The 27,606-nt window shown below is 36.5% G+C and overlaps 1 protein-coding gene across 1 annotated transcript in view; it reads right to left on the bottom strand.

The window, feature by feature from the left end:
• Window positions 1–7,985: 7,985 nt before the first annotated feature.
• Window positions 7,986–27,606, bottom strand: part of C7H8orf34 (chromosome 7 C8orf34 homolog) — a 302,768-nt gene continuing 283,147 nt past the window's right edge. Inside the window, 3 exon segments of the mRNA XM_028534036.2 lie at window positions 7,986–8,762; window positions 10,084–10,143; window positions 24,331–24,424. Coding sequence (XP_028389837.1) covers window positions 8,755–8,762; window positions 10,084–10,143; window positions 24,331–24,424 — 162 coding nt within the window. The 3' untranslated portion in view covers window positions 7,986–8,754.

Raw genomic sequence — 27,606 nt, 5'->3', positions numbered from 1 at the left:
GGGCCAATATAAAGTAAAATAAGGGCAGCCTGGACACCAGCACTGAGATGCCAGGATGCTCGACAGAGGGAGGAGTCACATCCTGAGGGGGATGGAGTGAGACCACCTGAGAGTTCATAACAGTCCTCAAAACAGCGTGCAATTTAAAACTCTTGAATTGTTTATTTCTAGAATATTCATTTAATATCTTTAGGCCATGGTGGACCACAGGTAACTGAAAGAAACCATGGAAAGTGAAACTGCAGATAAGGAGGGACTACTATATTTTTTGGAACCATTAAGTCATCCCATGACTAAACTTCGTGAAGTTAAAATACTGTATTGGAAGGCTTACATCCCTGTCCTGGTGGAGCACAGTGAGAAGGCCGGGTCTCTGAGCTCTTGAGGTTCATGCACCTGCTCTGAAGCCACCGCATCATCCTACATGAGCTAACTCGGATCCTGTTTGTCTCAGTTGTCTCATCTGCAAAACGGGATAATCATAGCACCACAGCTCAGGGCTGCTGAGAAGAGGAGATGAGATAATGTGCACAGAGTGCCCGGGGAAGTAGCTGATATGTGACAACACCTCAATACGCATCATGAGAAAACATAGTAATTTTTAAAAAGGTTATTTTAAACATGTAATTATAAATCTGTTCCACAAAGCAAATTAAAGTTATGCTTAGCTTTTGCTTGAGCAAACAGAGTCTTCAAATCTTTTTCATAAGCCACATCATTGGTAACAGTAGCTCAGGTTATGATGTTTCTCAGCCTTGGCTGCATATAAGAATCACCATGAGATTCACAAACACTAGCTATTCCAAGTAATTGCTCTGGCATTGGATCTCAGACCTGAGTGCTTTAAAAAATCTCTCCAAGTTGGTACACTTCATTTTGAGAATGAGTTGTGTTAGAAGAATGACAAGTCAAAGTTGGTCCTTTCCAAGTTAAGTTGGACCGGCATGCACTGGCATGTACATTCTAAACTGGTATCTACAGTGCAGCTGCTCTAGATGAAGATGAGTAGTCACAGGCAAGCTGGTTATTTTGAAAAGCATGGCACCGAAACTGAAGTCCAATCCTCTAATGTATGTTCAAATGTCATGTCCAACCACCAGGCCCTGAGACAGCACTGAAGACCCAGGCTTCTATAGCTGATGTCTGCATTTCTACAGTCATTTCTTAAGAATATGAATAACGATAATACTGCTACTATCAAAAATGGTAATACTACCATTTATTTAGCACTTACTCGATCTATTATGGACTGAAAGCTTGTGTCTTCTGCCCCCGTAAAGTTTCTATGTTGAAGCTTTACCCACTAGTGTGATAGCATTTTCACATTTGGAGGTGGCACCTTTGGGGGGTGATTAGGTCTTGATGATATCACGAGGGTAGGGTCCTCATAATGGGATTAATGTCCTTATAAGAAAAGGAAGAGAGACCAGAGTTGTTTCTCTCCTCCATAGGACAGAGTGAAAAGGTAGTTATCTGTAAGCCAGGAAAAGATCCCTTAGTAGACTATGCTCGAATCCTAATCTTGAATTTCCAGCTTCATCTGAGTATGGTCATTACTATTTATAGATCAATAAGCTCTCTGGTAAAGTAACTAGTACACTAGACTGAGATACATGAGGACAGAGTCCCTGTTCTTAACTGATGACAAGAGTAAGGGTGCTGCCACTAACTCTTCTAAGCCTCACTGAACTGGGGTGAGCATTCAATGTGATAATACATACAAACTACATAATACATACAGCAGAAGTCCACGCTAAGCATTGGAATTGTAGCAGCAACAGCATAATCATTGTACTGACACAGAGAGGTTAATGATATTACCTGACCTACAGAGCTTCTAAGGAATGAAGCAGGTAGGGGAACACGCATTTTTCAAGAACAAACCACATGGTCTTATCCCTACAATACACTATCCTTGCCTTTCCCCTTCAACAGATAGCTGTTTTGGTGCAAGAATATTCCTCGTAATATGAAGACTGTTTAAACCTGGCTATCACTGGCAAAGATCCCCTTCATAAACTTAATTTTTCAATGACTTTTGTAACTGTCAGTATGGAAAGAGCTTTCCAAAGTACACAATTCTGTCTTTGGAATGCAATAAACCAAAGCTAAAAAGGAAGGTGTTTAAAACATATGGATAATGCATATGAAATTATACAATCAGTTCCATAAAACCTGGTGTTCTAAGCTTGGGTCTACCTACGTAAATGTAATATCTCTTTTGCTTTACTTGATAAATCTCATAGCCTTAAGAAGACAACTCCCTTATTTTCCATTCTAGATTAAGGTTCTGGAGTCATTTAAATCCAAAATCACAGATGGCTGAGCTGCAATCCTAAATGCAGTAACACGACCATCTTACATATATGCTGATATATACAAGTTCTAAATTCTTTGATATAGTAAACAAAAAAATTAGAATAAGTTAAGAGTTATTTCAGATGGACATTATTTAATAAATGCATCTAGTTGCAATGCATTTCTATACTTTTTCTCAAAGTATAACTGGTAGTTTCTTTAAAAGAACTGTGATCAGTTATATTTGCTTTAAGCCCAGGAATGTTTACAAACCTAAGTTAACATGACCTAGAACTGAATATTTCAGAGCCATCATCTTCAGCAAGGAGAGAATATGATCTAGTATGAGTCAAAATACTAAGCTATAACATGATGCAGTAACAAATAAACATCTAACCTCCACGGTAGAATAAAGATTTATTTTTCTCTCATATTTCCTGTCTAATACACGTCAGCAGGAACTCTACTCCACATAGCTATAAAACCAAACATCTTTGGACACTACTATCTCAGTTGATAACATCTAGGCTCACTGCAGCAGAAGAAACGAACGTGGAGAACTCACAGCTCTTCTAAATGCTACATGTCACTCCCACGGATGGCCTATTGGTCGGAATTAGTCACAAAACTCTGCCTAACTGCAGGGGCCTGAGAAATCTTTCCACCGGCCCAGCAAGAAGAGAATTAGATAGGGTCAGCACTACTAATGTCTATCACAGACCCAAAGAAAGATATTTCACAGTGAATTCAAGCAATAAGTATATTAAAAATCTTAAAAACCTCAGTTTACAATGTACTTAACATACATGCATATTTGCTTTCCACAACGAAATACACATTTTCCTAGCTCGATTTAAGCCACTGATAATGTGATTCTGATTATACTCTAAGGAAATTTTCCTGTACATGCTCATTATCTTTACCTTAAAAGTTTTTCAAAATACAGTAATAAAAATATAGTAATAAAAATTTCCACAAGCATAAGAGTCCCCCTTTCAGCCAGAATCCAGGTGGTAAACCTTGGCCCAGTCGTTCAATCAAATGCCTGTGGTTTAGAAAGGGCCCTTCAGACACAGATGTAATGTACTACACAGGCGGCTGCCAAGTCTATCAGGTTAGGTGCAAGCTCTTTCAGAGACTACATTTTTAAACCATAGGTTGACCATTTCCCCCAAGAGTCATGTACACTAACAACCTCAAAGCTATTCCCTCCCCTTGCCATTAGCTAGGAAGTTTCTGAAAGAAAATTGCTATATTTTTCAGACACTGGGTCATGTTACCACTGTCGTCGTGCACGTAGCCCTTAGGGATCTTCAGGCACATTTTAAATGATTATAATAATCATGGGAAGAGCTGCCAAATCACAGCTCCTGCTCATATCCAGATCCACTTATGTTGGCTTTGCAGAGATGGGTTCTATAAACATCAAAGACTGAAAGAGACAAGAAACCACTGTAGACACTTAAAAAAACAAACAAACAGAAAGAACAGTGGTAAGAGAGCCAAATGCAAGTTGAAAAACCAACAAACATTTATAGTGCAGGCAGGCCACAGTTTGTAGTAGGAGGACAGCTCTGTCCCTGAGACCCAAGAAGATGACTGATGCTTCCTCCTCGCCCTCCAGGGAGGGCCTCATCCGCCTCATTGCAGCAGCTGGCAATGCTTATTTTCCTCATAGCCACCAAAAACGTACGTTTGATTAGTTTGAGGGGAAAAAAATGGAAGACAAAAATGCTGCAGCAGGACTAATTCTTAAGGCTTTTCCTGAAGATTTTAGTTGTCTCTTCATCACTGTTAAGCAAAGAAAAAAAGAATTCTCAAGGTATATATGTCTCTACACACCGAATTAAAAGATCCCCAATTGGTCACACTTTATTTTTCCTTCATAAATTAGGAAAACTTTGTGTTCCTTAATCCTCCCTCTTACTCCCATATAGCTGCTTTTTTCTCCATCCACCCACAGGAAGTTTCTACAACCTCATTAAACTAGACAACTAAAGGTTGTTTAGCAAATGAGCCCATGCTTGTCTCTCCTCTGAAATCCAGCTGTGCTTACAGGAACTGGGGACCTTGAAGTGCATTGATTTTGACCTTCTGCTTCCCAGAAACAGTGTGTGGGCCACCCACTCTGTCCAGTGTACATAAAATCTTTACTCTTGAAATCATTTTTTTTCTGTCCCTGAAGTACTGATGTGTTCCTGAGTCTTCTGTCTTCTTTTCACTGTGTATGCTCTCATTGGGTGAAGCTATCTACTGCCTACATTTCCAGTATGCTCCATTTGGCCATTTTTAGGTTGGTGATGTTCAAAGTCTTGGATATGTCCCCAGTCTCTTTAAACTAAAGAGAGTAAACTCCATCCACATCTTTCCCTCATTCCAAATGCATTTCATTACCAGGTGTCTTGGCCAGAAATCTTACCACCTGCAATTCCCCCCACCCATCTTTAATCATCAACCATCTAAATATCTCTCCTATCCAAGTACTTCTCTATCTCGGATACTGATTTTACTAGAAGTGCTCTAACCATTCCTCTAGTCTCCAGTCTTGTCTCTTTGTGATCCATTTTCCACAAGGAAAAAACATGTCTCTCTAAAATGGAAATCTTATTATTCACCTGCACAAAATTCTCCCATGTGTTTCACTGGCCCCTGAATAAAATACACCTTATGATACTCATAATAGTTCTGCTGCTACTAACTTCTCATCTGCATCACTTGACAATGCTGTGCATCCCCCATATTCTAGCAATATTCAGTTGTTCAGTTCACCTGACATGCATGCTATCCTTTTCTCTGTATCTTTACACATGCTTGCTGTTCTCTCAAAATATTCTTCAGCTACTTACTCTATTATCATCCCTAACTTCCCTTGACCATCCCCTGCCCCCAGTTTTACCTGAATCACCCTCCACATTTTGATTGCAGATTCACCAAAGTCCAAAATCCTTTTCCTGAAATGTAGATTAAATGTACCTCAGGCATGGTCCTTTAACATCCTGCCTTTCACTCTTAAACTCCTTTGTAAGTGATTGTTTATTTGTCAGTGTTATGCCCACACCAGCCGCTAGCTCCATGAATGCAAGAAACGCATCTGCTCCACTACTTCTGAGTCTCCCTGTCCAAAATGGTATTAGATACATACGGGGAGTATGACAGACGCTTGCTGAGTAAGCGTTAGATAAAGCAGGGTGAGGAACTTGACATTCTCAAAGGCCTGGGGAGGCATTATTCCCTTTTTTCTAAAGAACGGAAGTGAAGCAATAATCAGCTCAAGTGAGATTTCTGTGTCTCTTAGTGTACCATGCAGTGACATCACATGAAGATAGTCACAGTCCTTGCTGTCTCTTCCCTGAGTCTCCACCCAAGGTGCATTTTTCTGGCCTTCCAGAACATCCCAACCAGTTAGATTCTTAACATATTTGCCTTAATAAGTTTAAATAAGCTTTAATTATTTTTTAACTTGTGAAACAGCTCCCTAACTTGTTTCTCATTTTCCACATTTGCCCATTCCTCGTGTTTCCTACTTCTGTCATTTTCCTCCCACTGCCAGGCTAGCTATCCTAACTATCTACCTGCCAGTGTCACTCTCCCTTTCTACTGTGGGAAATAACTAGCTGCTCTCTTTGGCAATGACTCTCATCCTTGGCTTTTCATTAGAATTAAGTAAAAAGCTTTTAAATAAATACTGATGATTGGGGTCCACCTCGTGGCAGCTGCATCTTAATCCCAGAGAGTGGGGTTTAAACATCTATGATTCTGAGGACAGCCTCACACTGAAGACTGCAGGATGCCATATGTAATGTTTCCCAGCCTAGCTCATGCCCACTTTCCTGTCCCGTCCACCACCAACCACCTCACATCATACTCTATGTGCTTCAGTAATAAATACCATGTGTTTTTTGCTCTCATCCTCATGTACACTTTGCTCACTCAGATGTCCATACTCGATTCATTATTTTTTTTCCCCCTAAAGACCCTTGTGTTTGTCTCTGTGTTCAATTGACTCCATCTTGTCTTCAGGGAACCAGCTGAGGCATTATCTTTTCCATGGACCCTTCTCTGACTTCCTGGTCTCCCCAAAAATCATACTCTTCCAAGTCCAGATCCCAAATGGGTTCACAAATGCTCTTCTGAGCTCCCATAGTAGCCTAGCTTATAAATGTGCTCATGATTGCACATTACCACACTTTTTAAAAACCATCTATTCATAGGTACATTTCCCCCCTAAGACTGCACTGCCCTGGAGAGTAAGTGCCCAGCCTCCATATCCAGAAGGTCAGACACTACCAGTCAGAGACACCCAGGGGCCATGGCATGACTTAGGGCCCAAAGCTATCTGTATACAAAAGTGATATTAGAGTAGGAAATCTGAGGAATATTTCTAGAACCCCTTCTCCCATGGGATTTTCAAGCCCTACAATTGCAATAACCAATTCTGAGTCTTTGCTAAGACATGAAAAAGAGGCAAAATAAGTAATAGAGCCCAGATGAGTGCAAACAGATTCAGATTTCATCTGTAACATTCAAAACAGGTGATAGGAAAGCAATCTAAAGAAATTTCCTGATTTGGGCTCTAGTTGTTTACTGGCTTTGTCCTCTGTCCTTGGAGGTCACAAATAAGAGAAACCAAGATTGTGGAGTGTGTGTCCTGCCTCACTGACATTGATAAAGAGTCTCTGTTTGGTCAAACTCTATCCTGACTCTTCTCAGTCCTCTTCTTGACCAGATCTTGAACTTGGCCTATACAAACTGCAGACTCTCAGTGCAAATGATTTCATCCATCCCAATGTGAGAGTGTTATGGATGGAGTGTCAGTGGGCAAACCAGGTGAGTTTCCCATAGACCAATGCCATTCTTTTAAAAAACTTCCATTTCTTTGACACTGTTCAAGCCCAGGCAATTCCCCATTCTTACTCCTTCATGCACTCTTCAGAACATCCAGTCACCTCTGCACAAATAGAAGCTGAGCTCAGTTCATGCTGGACCCTCTTCCCTATTGTAGTGGTCTATCACTGATTAAAATCTACTCCTACCACTTTAATTAGTGTTTGGCTTTGTTTGTCTTTGGTAGCATTTTTTGAAATACATACTTGATATCCTGACAGATCTGATTCCTGAGTTTGATGTGGCACTTAATAGCGTGACTGTCCCCAGGAACAGGTCAGTGGACAAGAAAAGGATAAAAACTGGCCAAGTGGTGGCTGGAGGAGAGTATGGCTCAGATGCAGGAATTAGGGATAGTGTGCATCGGAGAAAAACTGTTATGAATACAGCAAACATTTGGCCCCTCAGACATTTTGAAGAAATGTTCTTCGTGGTAAGGATATTTAAATGGAGGACCGTTCTGGTTCTATAAACTTACTCTCTTGTGTTCTCTCTGTTTTGCTAAAAAATATACTATTTTCTAAGCCTTTAATGTGTTTCTACCTATAAAATAAAATAACTTTCATGAAAATTAGTCTCATGAGTTTCTATGCAGACTAAAATGTTAATGTAAGAAAATGTGTTCTTTGATTTAGAATATGACTTCATTCATACAATCGGAATTTCTTTGTTTATTTTTTAGCCAGGTTCTGTTCCTTTAACATTTGTTTCTTTGACAGTTATACAGTCAGTTGTATAATTGAGTTACGTCTTAAAGGTTCAGAAAGAAAACTTAGGTTAAGACAATTAAATACAACAGACAGTTGAGATACTGAATAAATTTACTTAGATCCATTCACTTAGCATCAATGCACAACACATTCCAAAAGCAAGCATATATCAAATTTAAAATGGATGGTCTTAATTCTGTTCAATAATTGGGTAAAGGGGCAAACAATTTTCATTGTGTATGCTTTGGGGCATGCATTCCATTCCTATTGATCTGCTTTATTGAGTTAACATATCAATAATTTGTTTTGCTAAGAGCAGGGACAATACTGCAGAAAGGAGCGGTGGTGGAGAATACTCCTCGCTGTGGCACAGGACACACAGGGCAGGTCGGGACACCCAGGAGCTAACTCCCAGAGATACCTAAGTGGCATGTCTTGGCACACGTGGGTAAGTATAATGTTTATTAATCTAAAAATGAGAAAATATTATAAAAATAGAAGAAATAGAAAACCCCAGACAAGTTAAAATACCGAAAAATTTTACGCAAAGTTATTTGGATCAGGCAATATTTACTGTATCAAATAGTAATCTTAATCGCTAGATATAAAGCAATCTAAACCCAGAACACTAATCATGTGAAGAGGCAGCAGGCATCCTGACCACCCCAGAATCCTTCGCCAGGGTTAGTGTTCTCTGATACACACTTAGACAGCCCCTGGTTACAAGAGTGCGTGTTCATCATTGATATTATAAAAATAACCATTCTTTAAATGAGTACACATATTAAATAAAATTAGAACTATACATAAGGATTTGAATAATTGCAATTTCCTTAAGGACCACTTGCAACCTCTGCCTGTTTCACAGACCTGTAGGAGAGAAACAAAACAAAACAAAATGTGCTTAATGAAATGCATATATGTGGCATATTAAGAATATATATGAACTTTCTCCATCCATGTACTGATGAACAATTAGGTTGTTCCCATTAGGGGTTCTCAATTAGGTTGGCTATTATAAATAATGCTGCGATGGACACAGGGGTGCATAAGCTTTTTGAGACATTTTTGTTTGTAACCATTCAGACAGTATCGTGTATGTGTTATACATAACAAAAATAAATTATGTTTAATTTAATTTACTGACTCACTTTTTATGTAAAAATACTGTACAAATTTTTCCACATCAGAATGTATATATAGGTATAGATAGCTAGATATATCCAGTTAACACAGTATAAATATGTGTATTTGGTCAGTCAATATATATATATATATATATATATATATATATATATATATATCTCATCTTTGATAATAGATGCATATACTATTTTATAGATTGTTATAAATTTTTAATCCTCTTGTTGATCATTAGGTATTTTTTCATTTTTATATGTTTTCCACACTTTATTATAAAACAGTTCCCACATTTTATTGTAAAATATGTGCAATGAATATAATATTCTGAGAAGTACACAGTGGTGCATTGCACAAATTACTTTTAGGTGATTTATTAACATAGAATTATTGGGTCAGTGAGCCATTAGAGCAGAACAACATTGAATGAGCTGCCAAAGCAGATAGTGTACTTCTCATTTCAGGCAGAGGCTGGATGACCATTGGGTAGAAGTTTTGCAGAGAAACAATCAGCAGTATACTGGAAAAGAAGTAGATGGTTCCAAACTTCTTTCTAATTTTGATATGCTGTGACCCTCACTGCTAAGGGTAAACTCAATCTTTCCTTCTCTCTGTAACATACTTGAGAGAAGGTACTGTGAAGTGCTCATCTTTATATATCTAGTTCACAGACCGACTTCATGTCCATGGATCTGAAATTGCTCTGAGATGCTGTATCTCCAGGAGATATTTAATGGCGCCACGGACTGCGTAGTCTGCAGTGGGGGAATATGTTTTCATCTCACATATATTTAAAAGGGATTTTCCTGCCAAGAAGAAGGGGCTAAAATCCCCATCCCACCTGCTCAGTGAGTACAGACTCAGTGAGGAGCCTGAGGTCCACAGAACATCACACAAAAAAGGAGACATTATGCAGAGTACTTGGAGGAAAATCTTTTTTCCCATTATAGGCCCTGAAGACTATCTATTCTAAACACCTGAACACTGAGCAGTAGTAGTAGAGTTCCCATAATTAGCCGAAATGGATATAAAGTGCCCTGAGCAAACATACCAGAGTAGACCAGAGTAGGACAAGAAGAACACGGAACACAAAGAAGAAGATCAGTAGAACCTGCACGACAAAAGAAAAAGAGATAACATGCTGGACCAGGAAACAGATCCATTCAACATAATTCCCTAGTGACCTAACCAACTTCGAGTGAAGATTAATTGAAATTAATATTAAAACTACATTTATAGTATATAGCGAGCTGTAATTACATATAACTGTTTAATAGTGAGTATACGCTCATAATTTAGTCATTTTCAATGTAAACTTTTATTGATTTTTAAATAAAATCTAGGGCAAAATGCCCCTCTGGATAGTGTCATGAATACCTATGTGGGTTGCAGGAAGCTACTACCTAAATCAAAGCCATATTTCATATGTTCAGCATGGGTTAGACAGGAAAGTAAGTTCCACAGAATGTTACCTTTACGCAGCTTATTCAGGATTGGATGGATACATGCCACAGTATTGTGATGCTATAATATCTGTAATTTCATGCCGTCATCTTAAAGTCATCATGAGATTTACATGAAGTAGTGCATATACATACCTACACACCATATCTATAACATTGCATACTAAATATAATTAGGAACACATCCCTGAGTCAAGAGAGCAGTGCCTAGTGGGACAAGTTTAAAACCATGAGGAAATAAAACAGCATAAAAGCAGATGAAATAAGGGAATCAATATACACCAATAGTATTCAGGGCTCATAAGAGTTCTATGATAATAAAAACCATTTAACCTGATATTCATCAAAGTGATTTGATAATAGATTTTTATGTAACCCACTGTTAAAAATTCTATAGAGACCAATGGTAGGTACTTCTTCAACTAAAGGCATATCGATGCAACTGCTGCTTTATATAATTCAGCAGTGGAAGAGCAAAAGCATGGGTTTTGTATTCAGATACATGTGGATTCTAATTCTGTCTCCACCTTTTCTTATCCAGGTGACACTGAGCCAGTTTGCATTGCTCACCATCCTCCAATAAGGATGGTTATCAGAGAGACGTCTTTGGAAGTATCATTAAGCAATGGGCATCTGACAGTTTCACAATATTCAAAATTAGATAAATAGGAGCTACAAAGAACATTTGGATTGAAGGTAGTGATTGTATATGGAATATGAGTGTTTTATTTCACAAGGCTGGAGAACTTGATACATTTTTTGAAATCTTACATATGGAAGGGTTTGTGAACAAAATAATGATGCATTCGCCTTTGGGTCTTCCTTACCAGCCAAAGATGTTAAAGGTTCTGGTAAGAGACCAGTTGAATCAATGCTCTATATTAGCAACTCTCAAATTTTAAGGGTATCAGAATCATGTGGAGAGCTTTTGAAAACATTGCTGTGAGCTTCACTATCAGAATTTCTGACTTAAGTAAATGTAGGGTGGAGCCCATGAAAATTGCATTTCTTACAAGTTCCCAAGAGATGCCGATGCTGGTGTTGCTGATTTATGGACCACACTTTGAGTATCAGTGTTCTATGTGGCATGGACTTTAGGGTGAAGGATGAAGCCTGATGTGGCCTGACGTACTTGGAGAAGAAAGAGTAGTGAAGTGTTTGGGTAGCAAACAAAATTGAAATGTAGGTTTAATAGGAAATAGAGAATCTTAAGGGGAAGGGTTTGGGACAGAGAGTAGATTATGGCAACCTAAAATTTTAGAGTTGGATGCTATTTCACATTTGACAAGAAAAAAAATACATTGCCATGGAAGACCACTAAATTTGAGAGGGCCAAGAAATGATAATGGTAAAACATTGGATAAGGCATCCAGCTGACACTTAAAAATTTCCTGTTCAATAATAAGAGCTGTGGTAGAGAAGAAAACAATGAACCAAATGTATGCGTCCCACATGAAAGAACAGAAGAGATTTGTAGGATAATAATGACAAGAAAAGAAACCAGACAGCAGGGCAAATGGCATAAGCCCCCAAAAATAAAAAGGAGAATTTCAAGTAGAATGTTAAGGTGTCCTAACGGTGTAAGCACCATGTCAAGACACATGGTCACTGAAGGAAGGAACAAGCAGTGTCTTCTAGAAGAACCCACTTCAAAATAAGGGAGGGGGAGAAAGATATGGAGTGTGTTCTTTCAATATCATTAAAGGACAATTGGTTTGCAAATCAAATTCCAGTTGCACAGGATACAGTAGAAAGTTCTGGGTGATATATCCATGGTGGTTAAGAATACAAAATTGAGATGATTTTATTTTGATAGGGGCAGTCGGGCAAGGCAGAGTGGTCAACAGTAAAGGAATAAGAGTCAGAAGTAACTAATCTCAAGTTTCTGAACTGAACTTTGGCATGATATTGTTTTTGTACGGCAACAGACTTAGGTGTCCAGCCTTACATGGTTTCCCTCTGTGAAGCAGCACTCACTGTAAGGGGATAGCCCACTATTGCCCACGCTTGTGGGAATGGAAGAAATGAAGCAGTTTGGGGGTGAGGGATGGAGAAAAAGTAAGTGAGAGAGGAGTCTAAATTCTAGAAATAAAGATAATTTGTTTACACATCAGAACACTCTTCTTTTCAAATGCTGCAGGTACAGGTTTATTCAGTGAAGAACAGCAACACAAATCAGCTGAAGCAATGCATTTGGCACATGTGTAGGAACTGATGCAAATGCCGCATTGAAGACCGTGTCCATGGAACACTAAACTATCGTTACCACAGAGGAACAACAGAGTGAACATTTGAAATGTCACTGAACGTACTGTGTTTGGTTGTCCGTACCAATAAATCACTTATTATACAGAGTTGTCCATGTTTCTAATCATGGCCTTCCTCAATAATCAGAAGATGGAGATTCAGGCTTGAATCATTCATTCAATTCACTGAGTAAATATTATTAAGTAAGTAAACAGTGAATATAGAAATAAATATTAAATAAATGTATATTAAACACTTATAATGTAAGATGTGAATATTAAGACTAAATTTCCCCTAATAGGTTAATCTTTGAAATTAAATATGGGACAGCTATTTATAAATTACAAAGTCTATATAAATAGTGGAAACTTTCTGAAAATTATTTTGAATGTTAACAAATGGATAATCCTTTTTGTCCTAATATGAAGGAGAAAGCCACACAGAATTTATGTTTAAGAATATAAAAAAAACTGGTTTTGGTCTGAAGGATGTTTAATTATACTAAAGTTGATACAGACTTTTTGGATATTTAGTCAACATTTCAAAACAAGTCATTTTGCAGAAATTTGGCAGCACGCTTTGAACAGTTGTTCTATTTTAAATAGCTTACTATGAGATTGAAAACATGCTTAATGTAATTACTAAATGTTATTTATTTTATTCTGTCTAAATTTTAATTTTTATGTTTATCACATATGCCTCCCTTAATTTTCTGGATGACTTTGCCTGTAGATAATAATTTGGGGCACAGTGTAAATACAAGTAAATCAAGTTGAAGTTATATTAAAAGCAGATTTCCTACTCGAATGTATTACTGCTTGTTTCTTTATATGTCACTTTTCCTTATTTTCACGTTTCATAGTATTTTCTTTATGATACAAACTCTCTCAGTTCTCAGTGAAATAATTCCTCTCTTGGTACTATTTATACATACTTTCCACCTTCCCTCTTCTTTCAGCTTCTAGAGAATGACATTTCAGAGGAGAACATATGACCTTAAATTAAGTTAAAATGTAAATGGCACTTATTAATTGTGTATCCTTGGGAAAGGATATTTAATAAATCTGAGATTGTAAAATCAGAGCACTACCACCCACACATTAAGTTGTCACAGGAATAAAAGGAGGTGCTACAGAAATTGAATAAATGTCAGTCCTCTTTCATTTCCTCTTCTTTTAGAGACGTACATGTTTCTCTATAACCTTAAAATGTCAATTACTTATAACAGGCTTTAAAGAGAAATGGAATGCAATAACTCTAAATATATTCCCCAAATTGACTTTGTAGATCTATTTTATATCAGGCTATGGGACAATTTTTTGAATTTATTATTAAATTAATACCTGTTAGAAGAGATGCTAATTCTTTCAGAGAGAAAGATTTATGATGCCACATTTTTGAAGTTCTGTGCTTAGAACATTGATTTTTTTCCCCCTTTAGTTTGAGAAAAGTAAGACAAGTCTAAAGTAGGAGAAAGGGGTAAGGAATAAGTAACAAGGTAGGTTGGGATCAGTGATGGTGTTGGTGGCAGGTTTCCCGATTACTAGGCATGAGATGAGTGCATACAGTCTGGAAGAATATGTGAGAGCAGCACACAGGATGCCAGTGCCACCCAGGAGCCCACCCAAGGGAGAGGCCACTCTTTTTGGCCCAAATTAGTACTACATTCCTTCTCTCCTCTGAAGTGCCAAGGTATATTAGAGGCCACAAGTTGAATGCAGAAGCTGTGGAATAATTAAGAAAGATGAGCTGTGGCTTCACAAATGAAAAGATAAAATCATTCCTACTTAGTAAGTAAAAGGCAGAAAGTATCTGGCAGAGAATGTTGGAGGACAGCATTCCCCTTCATTTCCATGTAGTGACTGTACCTCTGGTAATTGAGCAAACACAGTGAACATGAATGTGAGCCATTTCTCTGCAACTCAGTTGTCTGAGGCCACAGGGAAGAAGCAGGAACTTTGATGAGTCTCCTGACTCCCAGTTTTTCCCATTCCATCATAGCTTCTAGAAAAAGGAAATTCGCCTCACAATGCCATAATTAAATGACATGTGTATGCTCGTGAAAAAAAAGTGAGTCCCTTAATAAACTGCACTGGGGACCTAACAAATGACTGGGAACAAATTCCATGCAGAGGTAAGAACACAGTGTCATTAATAGTAATATGAGTAAAGGTAAATGGAAGCCTAGTAAGGTGTGAGTGATGGAAGTCCTTATGGAATAGGAGATAAAGTAAATATTGTCATTAGCTTTTTTTGCATAAATAGAAACTATTTCACATGTTATATGTTAAGCCAAAAATAAGAACTTAGACTTAATGAATATTTACCAAGCACATGCTAAGTATCCGACACTATGTTTGGCACAAGTTAAAGCAATAAAAAGTAAATCTTTTATTACTCTATAAAAACAAAATGTAATAATCTGAAGATGTGCTAATTCTGCTCAAATTTGTTGAAATATTTTGAAGTGAGAAACCGATAATCCAGGAATCATTGGGTAAAATATCCAGATAAAGTATCCCACTAAAACATGTAAAACAGTTTTAAAAGCATGTGTAAAGGCATCAGAGACCTTTCAAAACAGTAAAGTATTAAATGGCCAATATATAGGAGAATAAGAAGATGAACAGAAATAAGCATGGAGTTTGGGGACATACTTCCTCAAAAGGTACTTGCCAATTACAGAAGAAAATTCTGAGAGGCTGACAACCAAAAGAGTGATTGCAAAAATTCCTCCACTGGCAGGGCAGAAACTGGACCTCCGGGGTCACTGAGGGAGGGGACCCAAGTGAACTCCCTAGGTCTGGGGTTGCCACTCTGAAGGGCCACACTGTAGGAGAGGAGTAAGGACATAGACATATGTGAGCCCACTCAACGAAAAAAGTCTGACTTAATACAGTCTTCTTAGTTTCTTGCTGAATTTCAAATAATCTAGGATGGCTATTATCCCATTACGTCTTTTAAAAGCAAAGTTAAAATCTTCTCTGGAAGAAGTTAATATCATCTTAGGCTTCAAATTATCTTCACAATTTGTCATAAACAATTTCAATACATAATTAAAAATAAGCAAGCCCTAGCTGGCGTAGCTCAGTGGATTGAGCGCGGGCTGGGAACCAAAGTGTCCCAGGTTCGATTCCCAGCCAGGGTACATTCCTGGGTTGCAGGCCATAACCCCCAGCAACCGCACATTGATGTATCTCTCTCTCTCTCTCCCTCTCTCTCTCTCTCTCTCTCCCCGCCCTTCCTTCCCTCCCTAAAAATAAATAAATAAAATCTTAAAAAAAAAAAAAAATAAGCAGGCATACATGGCAATAAGACTACATGACCAAAAATTAAGAGAATAGGAATGGGCACACAAGGCGTTAGATGATGAACACCATAAAATGATAATAATTTAGGAAGGATATGGGAGCTTTGAACAACACAACAACTGACTCTTCTTCATGAAGATCTCTTCAGTCCCACGTTCCTACTGCTGACACAATATGGTGTTTCCCTCCTTTGGCATCCGTAACATTCTATTTACCTCTTGAGAAACAATCTGCCCCATGGTACATGTGCTTATGCATGTCTCTGTAACTTACTAAAAAAAAGAGGTCATATACTAATTTTTTTCATCTTTCATACCATAGAGCTCAGCACATTGCAGTTTCTCATTGTAAGCAGGTTGATTTTTCTAGACCCATAAACATGACTATTCTTAGGAAACAATCTGACCTATGGGGCATATGAAATTTATGGGAGAATCTTAAGTTCCTGATTTCAAACAAAAAGGTCCAGGTCCACTTAATTTATGAAGGTCAACGTTGCAAAACAAGCCTGGGAAACCATGGAATGATTTGGCTGGTGTGAACACGCTCAAGTTCTCGCAGTAACTGAAAATACACAGAACAACATCCACAGAGAAGAAACGGGCTTCACTTGTGGCCAGCCCAATACATTGTTCTCATTTGCGAAAATATATCCCATCTGCTATAAGGCTGCCCTGCAAGCTAAATCCATCCAAGTTAAAGAATAAGCTAGATTTCCCTTCCTTCTGTGTTCATTATTTTATTTTGTCGTGTTAGCCCACCGATGGCAAATATAAGAATATTCCAAGACAAACAAATACTTGGTAAAAGTAACAAAAACATGTGCTACTCATTCATACATATGATTTTTTTAAACAACAAAAAGTGGACTATGTATCTCCTATTTTCAATTTTAAAGAATTCCTTAAAATAATCTAAAGAATTTTGCACTCCAAAAGAACAGTTTGGCTGTCTTATTTTTAAAACAAAGCCTTCTCTGATGCCTGTTATGAAATTTTCTGACTACTATTGCATGTGACAAGGAAGTTTTAATAAAACAGGCAGGTAGTCTTGAAGCATGCAACCTTATATATTGCTGAGCAACCTGTCCCATAACACTTAATAATAGTTTGGTTTGTGAGATTATGTCTTAAATGTCATTAAATGCTACCATTTAAATTTTTTCTAGGAACTTAGGAATCAATTGAACCATTCATAATATCAAAATTTTACCACAGACATAGGAAACATTTCAAAGTAAAAATGTCACATGAATAATTCAGAGGTATTTGGCCTCTAGAAATTGCAAAAATATATTTATAACCAAAAATATTCTCTAAAATCAATATTATAGAGAGAAATTACAATTTGATATTAGAATTTTTTGCTTCTAACAGATAATTAACAGTAGTCATTAACTCACTGTTATATTTATTGGTTAAAGATAAATCCTTAAATATTTATAATGATAACAGTTACCAAACATGCAAATGTTGATATATCCAATTTTGAGGATTTATTGCCTGGTGTCAGTTCAGATGCCCTGAATTTCTTAGGCAAAGACTTAGAATTTTCGAAGACTCATAGAAGATTAAATGTGCAAGGTAAGAATAAAAACTACCAAGATTTCTTTGCCTTCAGAAGTAACTATAATTTGCCAGAAGTTTTTGTATTTTTTACTTTAATATCTCACCTTTCTAGTTATTCTTGTGGTATTTGTTTTGTATTATTATTATTTTATCTTTTCTTGTTTCCAGTATGTGAATATTTTTTTCTACAAATACATGTGTCATGTGGAATAAACCAGTTGATTTTAAATAACACTACCTGAGTTCTGTTTCACATAACTCCTGAAGTCTACAGACCCTATTTCTGATGTTACAGCTAATACCGTTAATATCCTGAGAGTTACAAGTCTCATGGAGCCCTGACATCTTTCTGACTTCATTAGCTATTGTGTTATTGTGGTCTTTGTGCTTTCTACAGTTCACTACTCTCCCACATACCCTCTACCCCTTCATTTGATACAGTGCCAGCATCTTTTGCCTATTAAGATAATCAGCTGTGGTATAATACCACTGCCTCGGGCATGGCTCAAATACAAATCTTGGGAGATCACCTGAAAAGAAATAACCTGATCTTTGGTTACAAAGAACAAAGGTTTTTCTTCAAGGTGAGAAGCCTAGCCATATCCTAGGTGGGTAGTAGAAACTCATAGCCCCACTACTGCCTGAAGCACTTTGGCTCTCAAGAGTCGCAGCATAGACTTTGTCATCCCTGGTAACAAAAGGGAATGAAGGGAGGTCACGAGTGAAGGATGAAGCTTTGGGGATAACCATCACTGGGCTCAGTCAAGAGCCCTTGATTCTAGTCCTCCCTTGGCTACTAGCTGGGTGACATGAACAAGCCTACAGTTGCTTGGCGCCTCAATTTCCTCTTCACTAAATGGAGAGAATTAATATTTAGAGGATTGGATTGAATTATCACTCCTTAAAATCCCAGAACGCTTGTTCTTCTAGCAGTTAATAGGTATTCTGCAAGTGATAGGCATTTTGAAAGTAGGAATTAATGAGCATTGTTTAAAAATAAAAACAAACAAATAAATGAAAGTAAATAAAAACAAACCTTGGGCTTAAACACAGTCAAACATATCTTGTTGCTGTAGGACTATTCAGTGACTTTAGTATGTAAATATTTTAGAAAACACTATATAGCAGTTCTTCAAGTCAACAGTGGAGAATATTTTTCCTCATTTTAAGCCAGGCTGCTGATTATACCTCATCTGTTCATTTAAAGTTGTACAGCTGCCTTGTCTCTTTTGAAAAGTTGTTATATCAGTGGTATTTTTGCAATTGAGAGTCTCTCATATATAATATGTACAATTTCCCAAAACTTATTTTACTATAAAATTGTTTTTGGTCACTTTCATGAAACTAGGACTCAAGGAAGTAGACACCATCTGGTTCTGTAGCTCATTACAAAGATGCCATACTCCCACTCCTCGAAGAAAGAGAAAACTAAGATGATGAATTCAAGAAAAACAGGAGTAGAGAAGCATATCTGGCATTGGCGTGTAGGGATCTCCAAAACTCTGTTCCTCTATAAAATCAATGAGGACACTAGCAAAAATCACCAATATCAACTTTTTCAGGATGCTGGAAATTAACCAAAAACTTCCAACAATTCATAGAACACTTGTTAAAGGAAAGCAGCTTATTAAAGTATACAAACAGTAAGGTATGTATAGTTTTAAGTTATTCAATATCAGCAGCTGTGCAAAAGCTTTGAAAGCGAGCAGCCCCACAGTAACTGTAGCCATGAAGCAGCAGCCTGGCATCTCTGAGGGCAAAATAGTGGCAAGTTCCCCCAAATACCCCATTTCCAGAGAACTGACCAAATGGAAGCTGCCTGGAGAATCCTCACTTGAATGTTTTTTTTTATTTGACCTGAATCAAAGTTCACATGGTGAGAAACCCTGTCTCTATGAATTTGTCAAAAGCAATCAGGGACAACAGTTTTACATAGCAGCTGCCTGAGTTAGTAATACCAGTTGAAGCAAACAAGAGTTTTACCAAAAAAATTTAAAAGAAATTCTGGTAAATGAGATATTCATAGAAGGCTTTCAAAAGCTCTGATGTATTTCTGGGCACCTAGAAGGCCACACAGATGCAGTGTTATGCATCTGATCAGGAAAGACCTGAGAAGCCTTTATCTCTCACCTCTGGTGGACCTATGGGCTCTGTGTACCATAGCTATAGACCACTGGAGTGTTCATGGCATCTTCCATAGTTTGCCCAATCATTAGCTAACCGAGCAAAGACTTCAGTGGTGGCATAGAATAAAAAAATATAGACTTTACAGCTTAGCTCAGGAAAGTCACTAAATAAAAAGTAGCAACAATAACAAAAACAAACACCAGCAAAAACAAACTGGGCCAGGGGAGGTGGGATGGGCCAATTTCCAGAGCTCCCAAATTATATTATATTAAATGTTCAGATTTAAAGAAACAAAAAAGTGACATGCTTTATAAATCATAATATTATAAATGCTAAATAACAAAAAAGTATGGCCCATAAACAGGAACAATAGCAGTCAATTGAAATTCTCCTTGAGGAAGCTCAGAAGATAGACCTTAAATCAGACTGCTTTGATATAGACTTTAGTCAACTACTATAAATATAGTCAAAGGGCTAAAAGAAATCATGTCAAATAATATAAAAAGCATAAGAATGAACTCCTACCAAATGAGACTACCAAGAAAACATATAAAATATTAAGGAGAAAATAAAAATTCTGTAATTCTAATGCAAAATTTACTAGAGGGTCTCAAAATCAGATCTGAGCTGGTATAAGAAAGAATCAAAGAACTTAAGCCAGTTGAAATCCAGTCATAGGAACTTCTGAGGAATTCTTAAAAAAAAAAAGAACAATAAACACTTCCTCAGAGACCTTTTGGGACACCATCAAGTATGCCAAAACATATAAAACCAGAGTCCCAAAAGGGGAGGTAAGATTAAAAGGGGCGGAAAGAATATTTAAAGAAATAATGATTGAAAACTTCACACATTTGATAAGAACATTAATCTACATACCTAAGAAGCGCAAGAAACTTCAATAACATTGAACTCAAAGATATCCACACCTACATATCCCTTCACCAAAAGACAAAGACCAAGAAAAAATATTGAAAGCAGGCAAACAAAACAAAACAAAAACCACAACATCTACAAAGATTCTTCAACAATATTAGATGCAGACTTCTTTTTAGAAACTATAGAGGCCAGATCATGGGAATAACATATTTGTTGAATGCAAGCTAGAATTAGTGACTTGCTTCCCAAGAAAATATAGAAAGGTAGGTTAAAATTAACTTTACAATGGAAAAACTAGAAAACACTATCCAAACAATTTACAGATTCATTGAACTTTTCATTCCAGTAATTTTCAATCTTAGAATAAGCAATAATCACATGAAGAGTTTATTAGAAATGTAGAATTCAAAGTCCCATGCACAAAGATTCTGATTCAATAGGTCCAAAGTAGAGTCCAAAATTATGAATATCAAACAAGTACCCCAATAGATCCAAATATCTGTGGTTTGAGTTTCACAGTGACTTTGGACCATAATTTGAGAGATTGAAAACAAGCATACCCTGACATAATTTTTTAAACTTGTGATTTATACTTTAGTATTAAAAGAAAAATATTCTTAATTAAGGGTTTTGCTTATATTGTTTATAATTAAAATTTTTAGGCTTCCCATTTAATTATTTAAGGCAACTTTTCCTAAAATGTGCTCTTTAATAAAACTTACTTGATGTATGACTTGTTTTAAAATGATACAATAAGAAATATGCACCACTACAAAGATCCTGAAATTATTTGGAAACCTTTTGCCATGATAATTTTGTCTCAAGAAATTAGAAAATTCCACAAGATTATCTAGGTATAATTTACAGAAAGCTGAGTTAAGAAGCTGTGTTAATGGTAGAATGATGAATCTTGTCCTTTTCCTCACCATAAATTTCTAAAAAATGAGCTTCTAGACTCTAAATCAGATGTGGGGTTCACATAGATTTATGTCATTTAGTCCTTGTCACTGAGAAAATAAAGGATCTATATGTATCTTGTCAGCTGTTCCACAAACCACATGCATTGAATATAAGTATCAGTGCAGAGACCATTACTTCCATGGCTCCGTCTTACACTCTGTCCCAGCCCCTGAATATGGGATGCCACTCTTGAAAAGTATTTGCATGTCAGTGCTATGAGCTTAACTACAATGATAGCTAGTTCCTATTACTACCTAATTATGTTTAAACCCTAATATTATTTCAAATGATTTCCCATGGTAAATGATTGCCTCCAAGTGAAAATTGCTGAAATCAGCTAGCTTTGGTTCAAAGTCTACATTTAGGAGAGTTCAAGAATGGCCTTCTTTGAGTGATAGACAATATGGCAAAATCCTAGGCTAACCTAAAAGCACAATATTAAAATTTTAATTAAACTAAAATTAATTTTTGTAATTATTCTGTCATAATTATTATTTTTTGTTTTAAATTTCCAGCTGTGTTAATAAACAAGTTTAGAGACTACCAAAGAAATATGAGTACTCATTCATCCATTCATTCTTTTCATATTTATTGAGTTCTTATTATGTACCTCAATAAGATAAAGAAAACAGATTTCTTCTCTCAAAGAATTTGCACCCTAGTGGAACAGGACATGATTACAAATAATGATTAAAATCTCATGAAAGTATATGCAGAAAAGCAGTGTGAGTAGATGACAAGGGTTAAAGCCAGTTGTGGTGATTTTTATCTCCTTTGCATTATTAAGCTGTTTTCCAGACTTAATACTGATTGGAGACATATGGATTTGAAAGAAAAGGAAATAAGTTTAAATTTGGATTTCGATTAAATACTCTATTTGGTTCATTCTTTCTGTGCTTTTAAGTTTTAGTACATCATAAGTTATAGCACACTCACAGAGTTAACACACAGTGCATCTTGTAAGGATGTTGTTCATGGGTAAGTGTTGCCCACTTTGGGCACCTGTGTGTTAAATCTAACGGCCAAGAGTAAAACTAGCCCATATATTGTCTTTATACAATACACACACACAATTAGTTTGAAGGGTTTTTTAAATATAAAATTTATGAAGACCTCAAAGAAACTTGGTAAAAATTACTAAATCCAGCTCTAGAATCAGAGCTCATGTATATTTAAATGTGTGGAGAGTGAGAGGAGTGGGGCTGTAAGTGTGCTATCATTTGCTTTCATAAAAGCTCTGGGCTACTATTAATTCTATTAAATTTGGGAGATACTCTTTTCCTTGACCATTTTACCTAGAATTTTTTTGCATTAAAGGTTTTCAAAAATCTCTTGTTTTTGTACTTGCTTGAAGCATCTTCAAGCACAATTTGCTTTCCGAGTCTCTATAGTTATTTTCAATAGAGGGTGTTGATTCCCTCCCATGAAATCTGTAAAATGTCACTGCATTACTCTATGTTTCTGAATATGCCATCTGATGGACACCTGGGCTGTATGCCTCCTCCTCTCACCTGAGCACTCAGACTCCTAGGTCCCTCTCCTGGCTGTGCCCTCTCTGACCACATGAGCTTTTTAAATGCCTTTAATCTGGAAAAGGAATTTCCTGGAACCCCCAGGTATAGAATCATAATGCTACCTGTGTAACACATCAGTTATCAGGAGAATTATTAATGAATCACTTCATACCAATGATCACAAAGGCTACATTATCACTTATAATCTTTATTTTTCTGTGCCAGCTACAATTGATTAAAAAGGTAAGTTTGATATTTTAAAAATTGTTTTAAAAATTAATTTTGAAAATTGTTTCTTCTATATATTTAGACCCTAACCTCTCATCTAGAGTGCTAAACCCATATGTCTAACAATACCAACAAAGCCTTGCAGAGAGTGCACTGAGTCATGCTAAATTATAGTAATCTGTTCTTTGTTATTATTATAATACAGCCATTTAAGTCAAGAGCTACATATTCTGTCTTAAATACTGTAATACTGATTTGTTCTGTGAACTTAGAACAGTGTCTATAAATAGTCAACCCTTGAACAACATTGGGTTGGAACTGCACTGGTCCACTTATACCATTTTTTTCAATAAATACCATAAAAGTATTTTCCTTATCACTTTCTTAATAACAGAAATCTTAATAGAGAAGTCTTCTCTAGCTTACTTTATTGTAAAAATACAATCTTTAATACATATAACATACAAAATACATGTTAATCAACTGCTCATGCTATCAGTAAGAACTATGGTCAATCCTAGGCTATTAGTAGTTAAGTTTCAGAAGAGTCAAAAATTATACACATCTGCTGCATTGTTCAAGTGTCAACTCTATATATATTAACTCATATAACTAATAATGATAATTCCATGTGTAATAATGAACTGATCTTAACATAGTTTGAATTTCTTAAGTAATCACAAGTTAGTTATCACTGATCTAACTCTAAGTATTTATAGAAGATTCACATGTCAAATGAAAATTTTATGCTAGTCTTCAGGAAGGCTAATTTCTTCTTTTAGGTATTGTACTTTTTTCGGAAAGTTAGCGTTTGATACTCTTCCAAACAATTATAACATCATTAAATCAAGATCCATATACGTGAAGTATAGCTTAGCATGTTTTCCCTAAACAAGTCTGAATTTCTTTGCAGACAATATTTGATATTATGAAAGAGGTACATCTTCATCGAAGCTGTCCTTTGGCTAAAAGCAATTTGTCAATAAATAATAAGGTCTACTCACGTTTCTCTTGCTCTGTTTCCACTCCTTCACTTTCTGTGTCACTTGGCAAGATCCATGGTTGGTGAACCACCTGCAACTGCTTTAAAGATTCATCCTGCCAAAGAGAAAATTCATTTCAGATTGAACTCTAGGATAAACTTGTGAGTACCAATGTGGATCAAAATGGTTGAACACTTCAGTTTCCATGAAGTACATGTTCAACAAACCATAATGAAAATTTCGTGACAACAGGGAAGAGTTCTAACTTTAAATTCAGTTTCCTGTCATAGACATGCCACTAACTCTAAACTCTTTTTTTTTGTATTTTCCTTTTAATAAGATTTAATATCTTAACAAGAAAATACCTTGGCTATGTTCCTTCCTGAATTAACATTTTTGAGGAAATCTTAGAACTTGTTTTTGGCAATGTAATAATAAAATGTTCGTTATAAAATTGCACAGAGTCTCTTGTCATCAAGACTTCAAATTCCCTTTAATAAGAATAAAATTTAGTAGGATTTAGAGAACATTTGTAACTTCACCCTTCAGTACTACTTCACTATTTCCCTCCTCCTCTCACTTCCTTATTTCTATTATTATATTTCTCAAACACTTCTCTGCTGTTCCATGACTTCTGCCACTGACCTAAAACAGACCCTTATCATCTCCCATCCTGACTGTAGTAACAGCCATCTATGAAGTTTTGTTTTCTAGAATTCAGTTTCATTTGTTCCCTGTTTCTTCCCACCAATTCCCCTTGTTCTAAAATGAGTTTTCTAAAATGCTGCCCCCTTGTTCATTATCCTTGAGTAGCCTCTTCATTATTCCCAGGAAGAGATCTAATCTCAAGGCCCTGCATGATGTACTTGTCAGGCTTGATCTACCACCAGTTCCATCCCTGTCCTCCTCAACTGACCCTTCCGCTCCTGCTATAATTAACTGGTATCTCCTTAATTTCGTCATTCTGTATGATCTGCCAAGATGTTTTCATGCATTATACTTCCTGCCTGGAATGCACTAAATTTATTTATCTGTCCCAGACATGAACATGCCCTCAGGCTCAGGTGTCATCTCTACTGCCTTCCCTGATCCTGCAAGACAGAGTTATCCTCTATTCTTGCACCTGTTGCACCAATAGAGCAATTACTATATAATAATTGTCCTTTCCTATCTTCCTGCCTCAAAATAATGTGGAAAGTCCTGAAGGTCATGGATACCTTTTTTTTCACCTGTGTATTTCTAGTGTCTATTATATAGTATTTCTATTATATAGAAAATAGGTATTCACTCAGGAAACATTTATGTAGGAGAAAGTAGAGAAGGAAAAAAAGGAAGAAGATGAAGGAGAAAGGAAGGATGGATTCTCTTTAGAAGAAAACAATTTCAAGCCCTGGCTGGCATAGCTCAGTGGATTGAGCGCGGGCTGGGAACCAAAGTGTCCAGGTTCGATTCCCAGCCAGGGTACATTCCTGGGTTGCAGGCCAGAACCCCCAGCAACCGCACATTGATGTCTCTCTCTCTCTCTCTCTCTTCTCCCTCCCTTCCCTCTCTAAAAGTAAATAAATAAAATCTTTAAAAAAAACAATTTCAAATTTATTGAGGCATGATTCAAGAGAATATTTTCAAACATATCTTGAAAATTAAAAGCAAAAAGTTAATGTGGTCTATCATTTCACTGTTTTTGTTCTCTGAAATTCATTCACTATCTTCCCTGTTTTTTAATGAACTTTTTAATGATCTTTTCCTCCAATTTGAGATCATTTGCTTTATTTTGCTTAGACAAATACCAGTGAGAGAAAAATAAAGGCTCACAGTCAAATGGGTATTGGAAGCACTGGGGTGATCACTTTGCAAGTTATATAAATGTCTAATATTACTCTGTACACCTGAAACTAATATAATGCTGTGTGCCAACAGTAACTGGAAAAAAATAAAGGCTCACAACTCCTGATCTCTAAGAAACATGACATCAGCAAACAGTGTATGTTCACTTTAAAAAAAAAATTTCTGTATGGCCCTGGCCAGGTACTCAGTTACTTGGAGTGTTGTGCTGATGTGCCAAGGTTGCTGGTTCCATATCTAGTCAAGGCACGTACAAAAATCAACCAATGAATGCATCAATAAGTGGAACAACAAATCAATGTTTCTTTCTCTCTGCTTTCTTCTTTCCTTCCTTCCCTCTTTTCTCTAAAATCAATCAATCAATCAATTTCTTTGTGAGAGAAACATCCTCTCTGCTATCCCTTGATTGTGGATAGTTACCTCTGGAGATGTTTAGTTCCAAAGTAGAGTTTCAAAATGGCATAATTGCCCAGTTTTGGAAGGTTTAGGGAGTTGACAGATAAAGCATGGGGAATATTTTAGGGAGGTGAAACTATTCCGAATGGTATTATAATGATGAATATAAGACATTAAGCATTTGTAAAAACCCACAGAACTTCATACCACAAAGTACATGTCAATGCATACAAATGAAAAAAAGAATAAATTAGGAGGTTAGGGGAACCCAGAGTGAGATGCAAAATATGTAAAAGTAATCTAAATTCATTACAAATGTATGAAACAACTTCACTGAATGGGGTGGGGAAATAAGGTGCTGGCCTGAATAACTGAAATTGAGAGGAGTCCATAACACCAAAAGCAAAAGGAACTGTACACAAGAACTGTGCTATAGTTGATAAACTTGTTTCCTATGGGTGTACAGGTTAACAATTCTAAAAACTATATATCTAGATAGACAGATAGAGATAAACATAGATATACAGATATACAGATATTTGAAGTGGGAGTTTACAGATAAGCAAGGCTAGAATAATCCAAGTATAACGTATTAGAGTTGAAGACATCAGTATAGATTCATATTTAGCTTACTATATATACAAATGACTACATATAGAAATATGATTAGATATTTATATATACATGGGTTAGTAACCGCACATGTATCTACCTGCTCTGGCAGCTGAGAGGACTTAAACACAATGGCACCCCAATAGCAATGAACACAACTACCACCCAGGCCTTAATTTATAATACCATTTTTTAATAAAAGAACCATACTCTTGACTGATTCTTGGACTGAGACAAGAAATATACAAAATGTCTAGAGCATCTGGATGTGCCAGAAAGAAAAACTAACACACACACACACACACCCACACACAATAATGATGATATACCAAAGAGATAAAGGAGCCAAACCGAAAAAAAATCAGTGGCAAAGTCTAGAACAATTTGAGCAAGAAAAACAAATAAGGTAGCATTGGGTTATTACCCAAAGTATAAAATAAATATTTA

Source organism: Phyllostomus discolor, chromosome 7 (assembly GCF_004126475.2).
Source record: "Phyllostomus discolor isolate MPI-MPIP mPhyDis1 chromosome 7, mPhyDis1.pri.v3, whole genome shotgun sequence".
Lineage (NCBI taxonomy): Eukaryota > Metazoa > Chordata > Mammalia > Chiroptera > Phyllostomidae > Phyllostomus > Phyllostomus discolor.
Note: the sequence above shows the minus strand (reverse complement) of the source record. Positions and strands in the feature narration are given on the sequence as shown.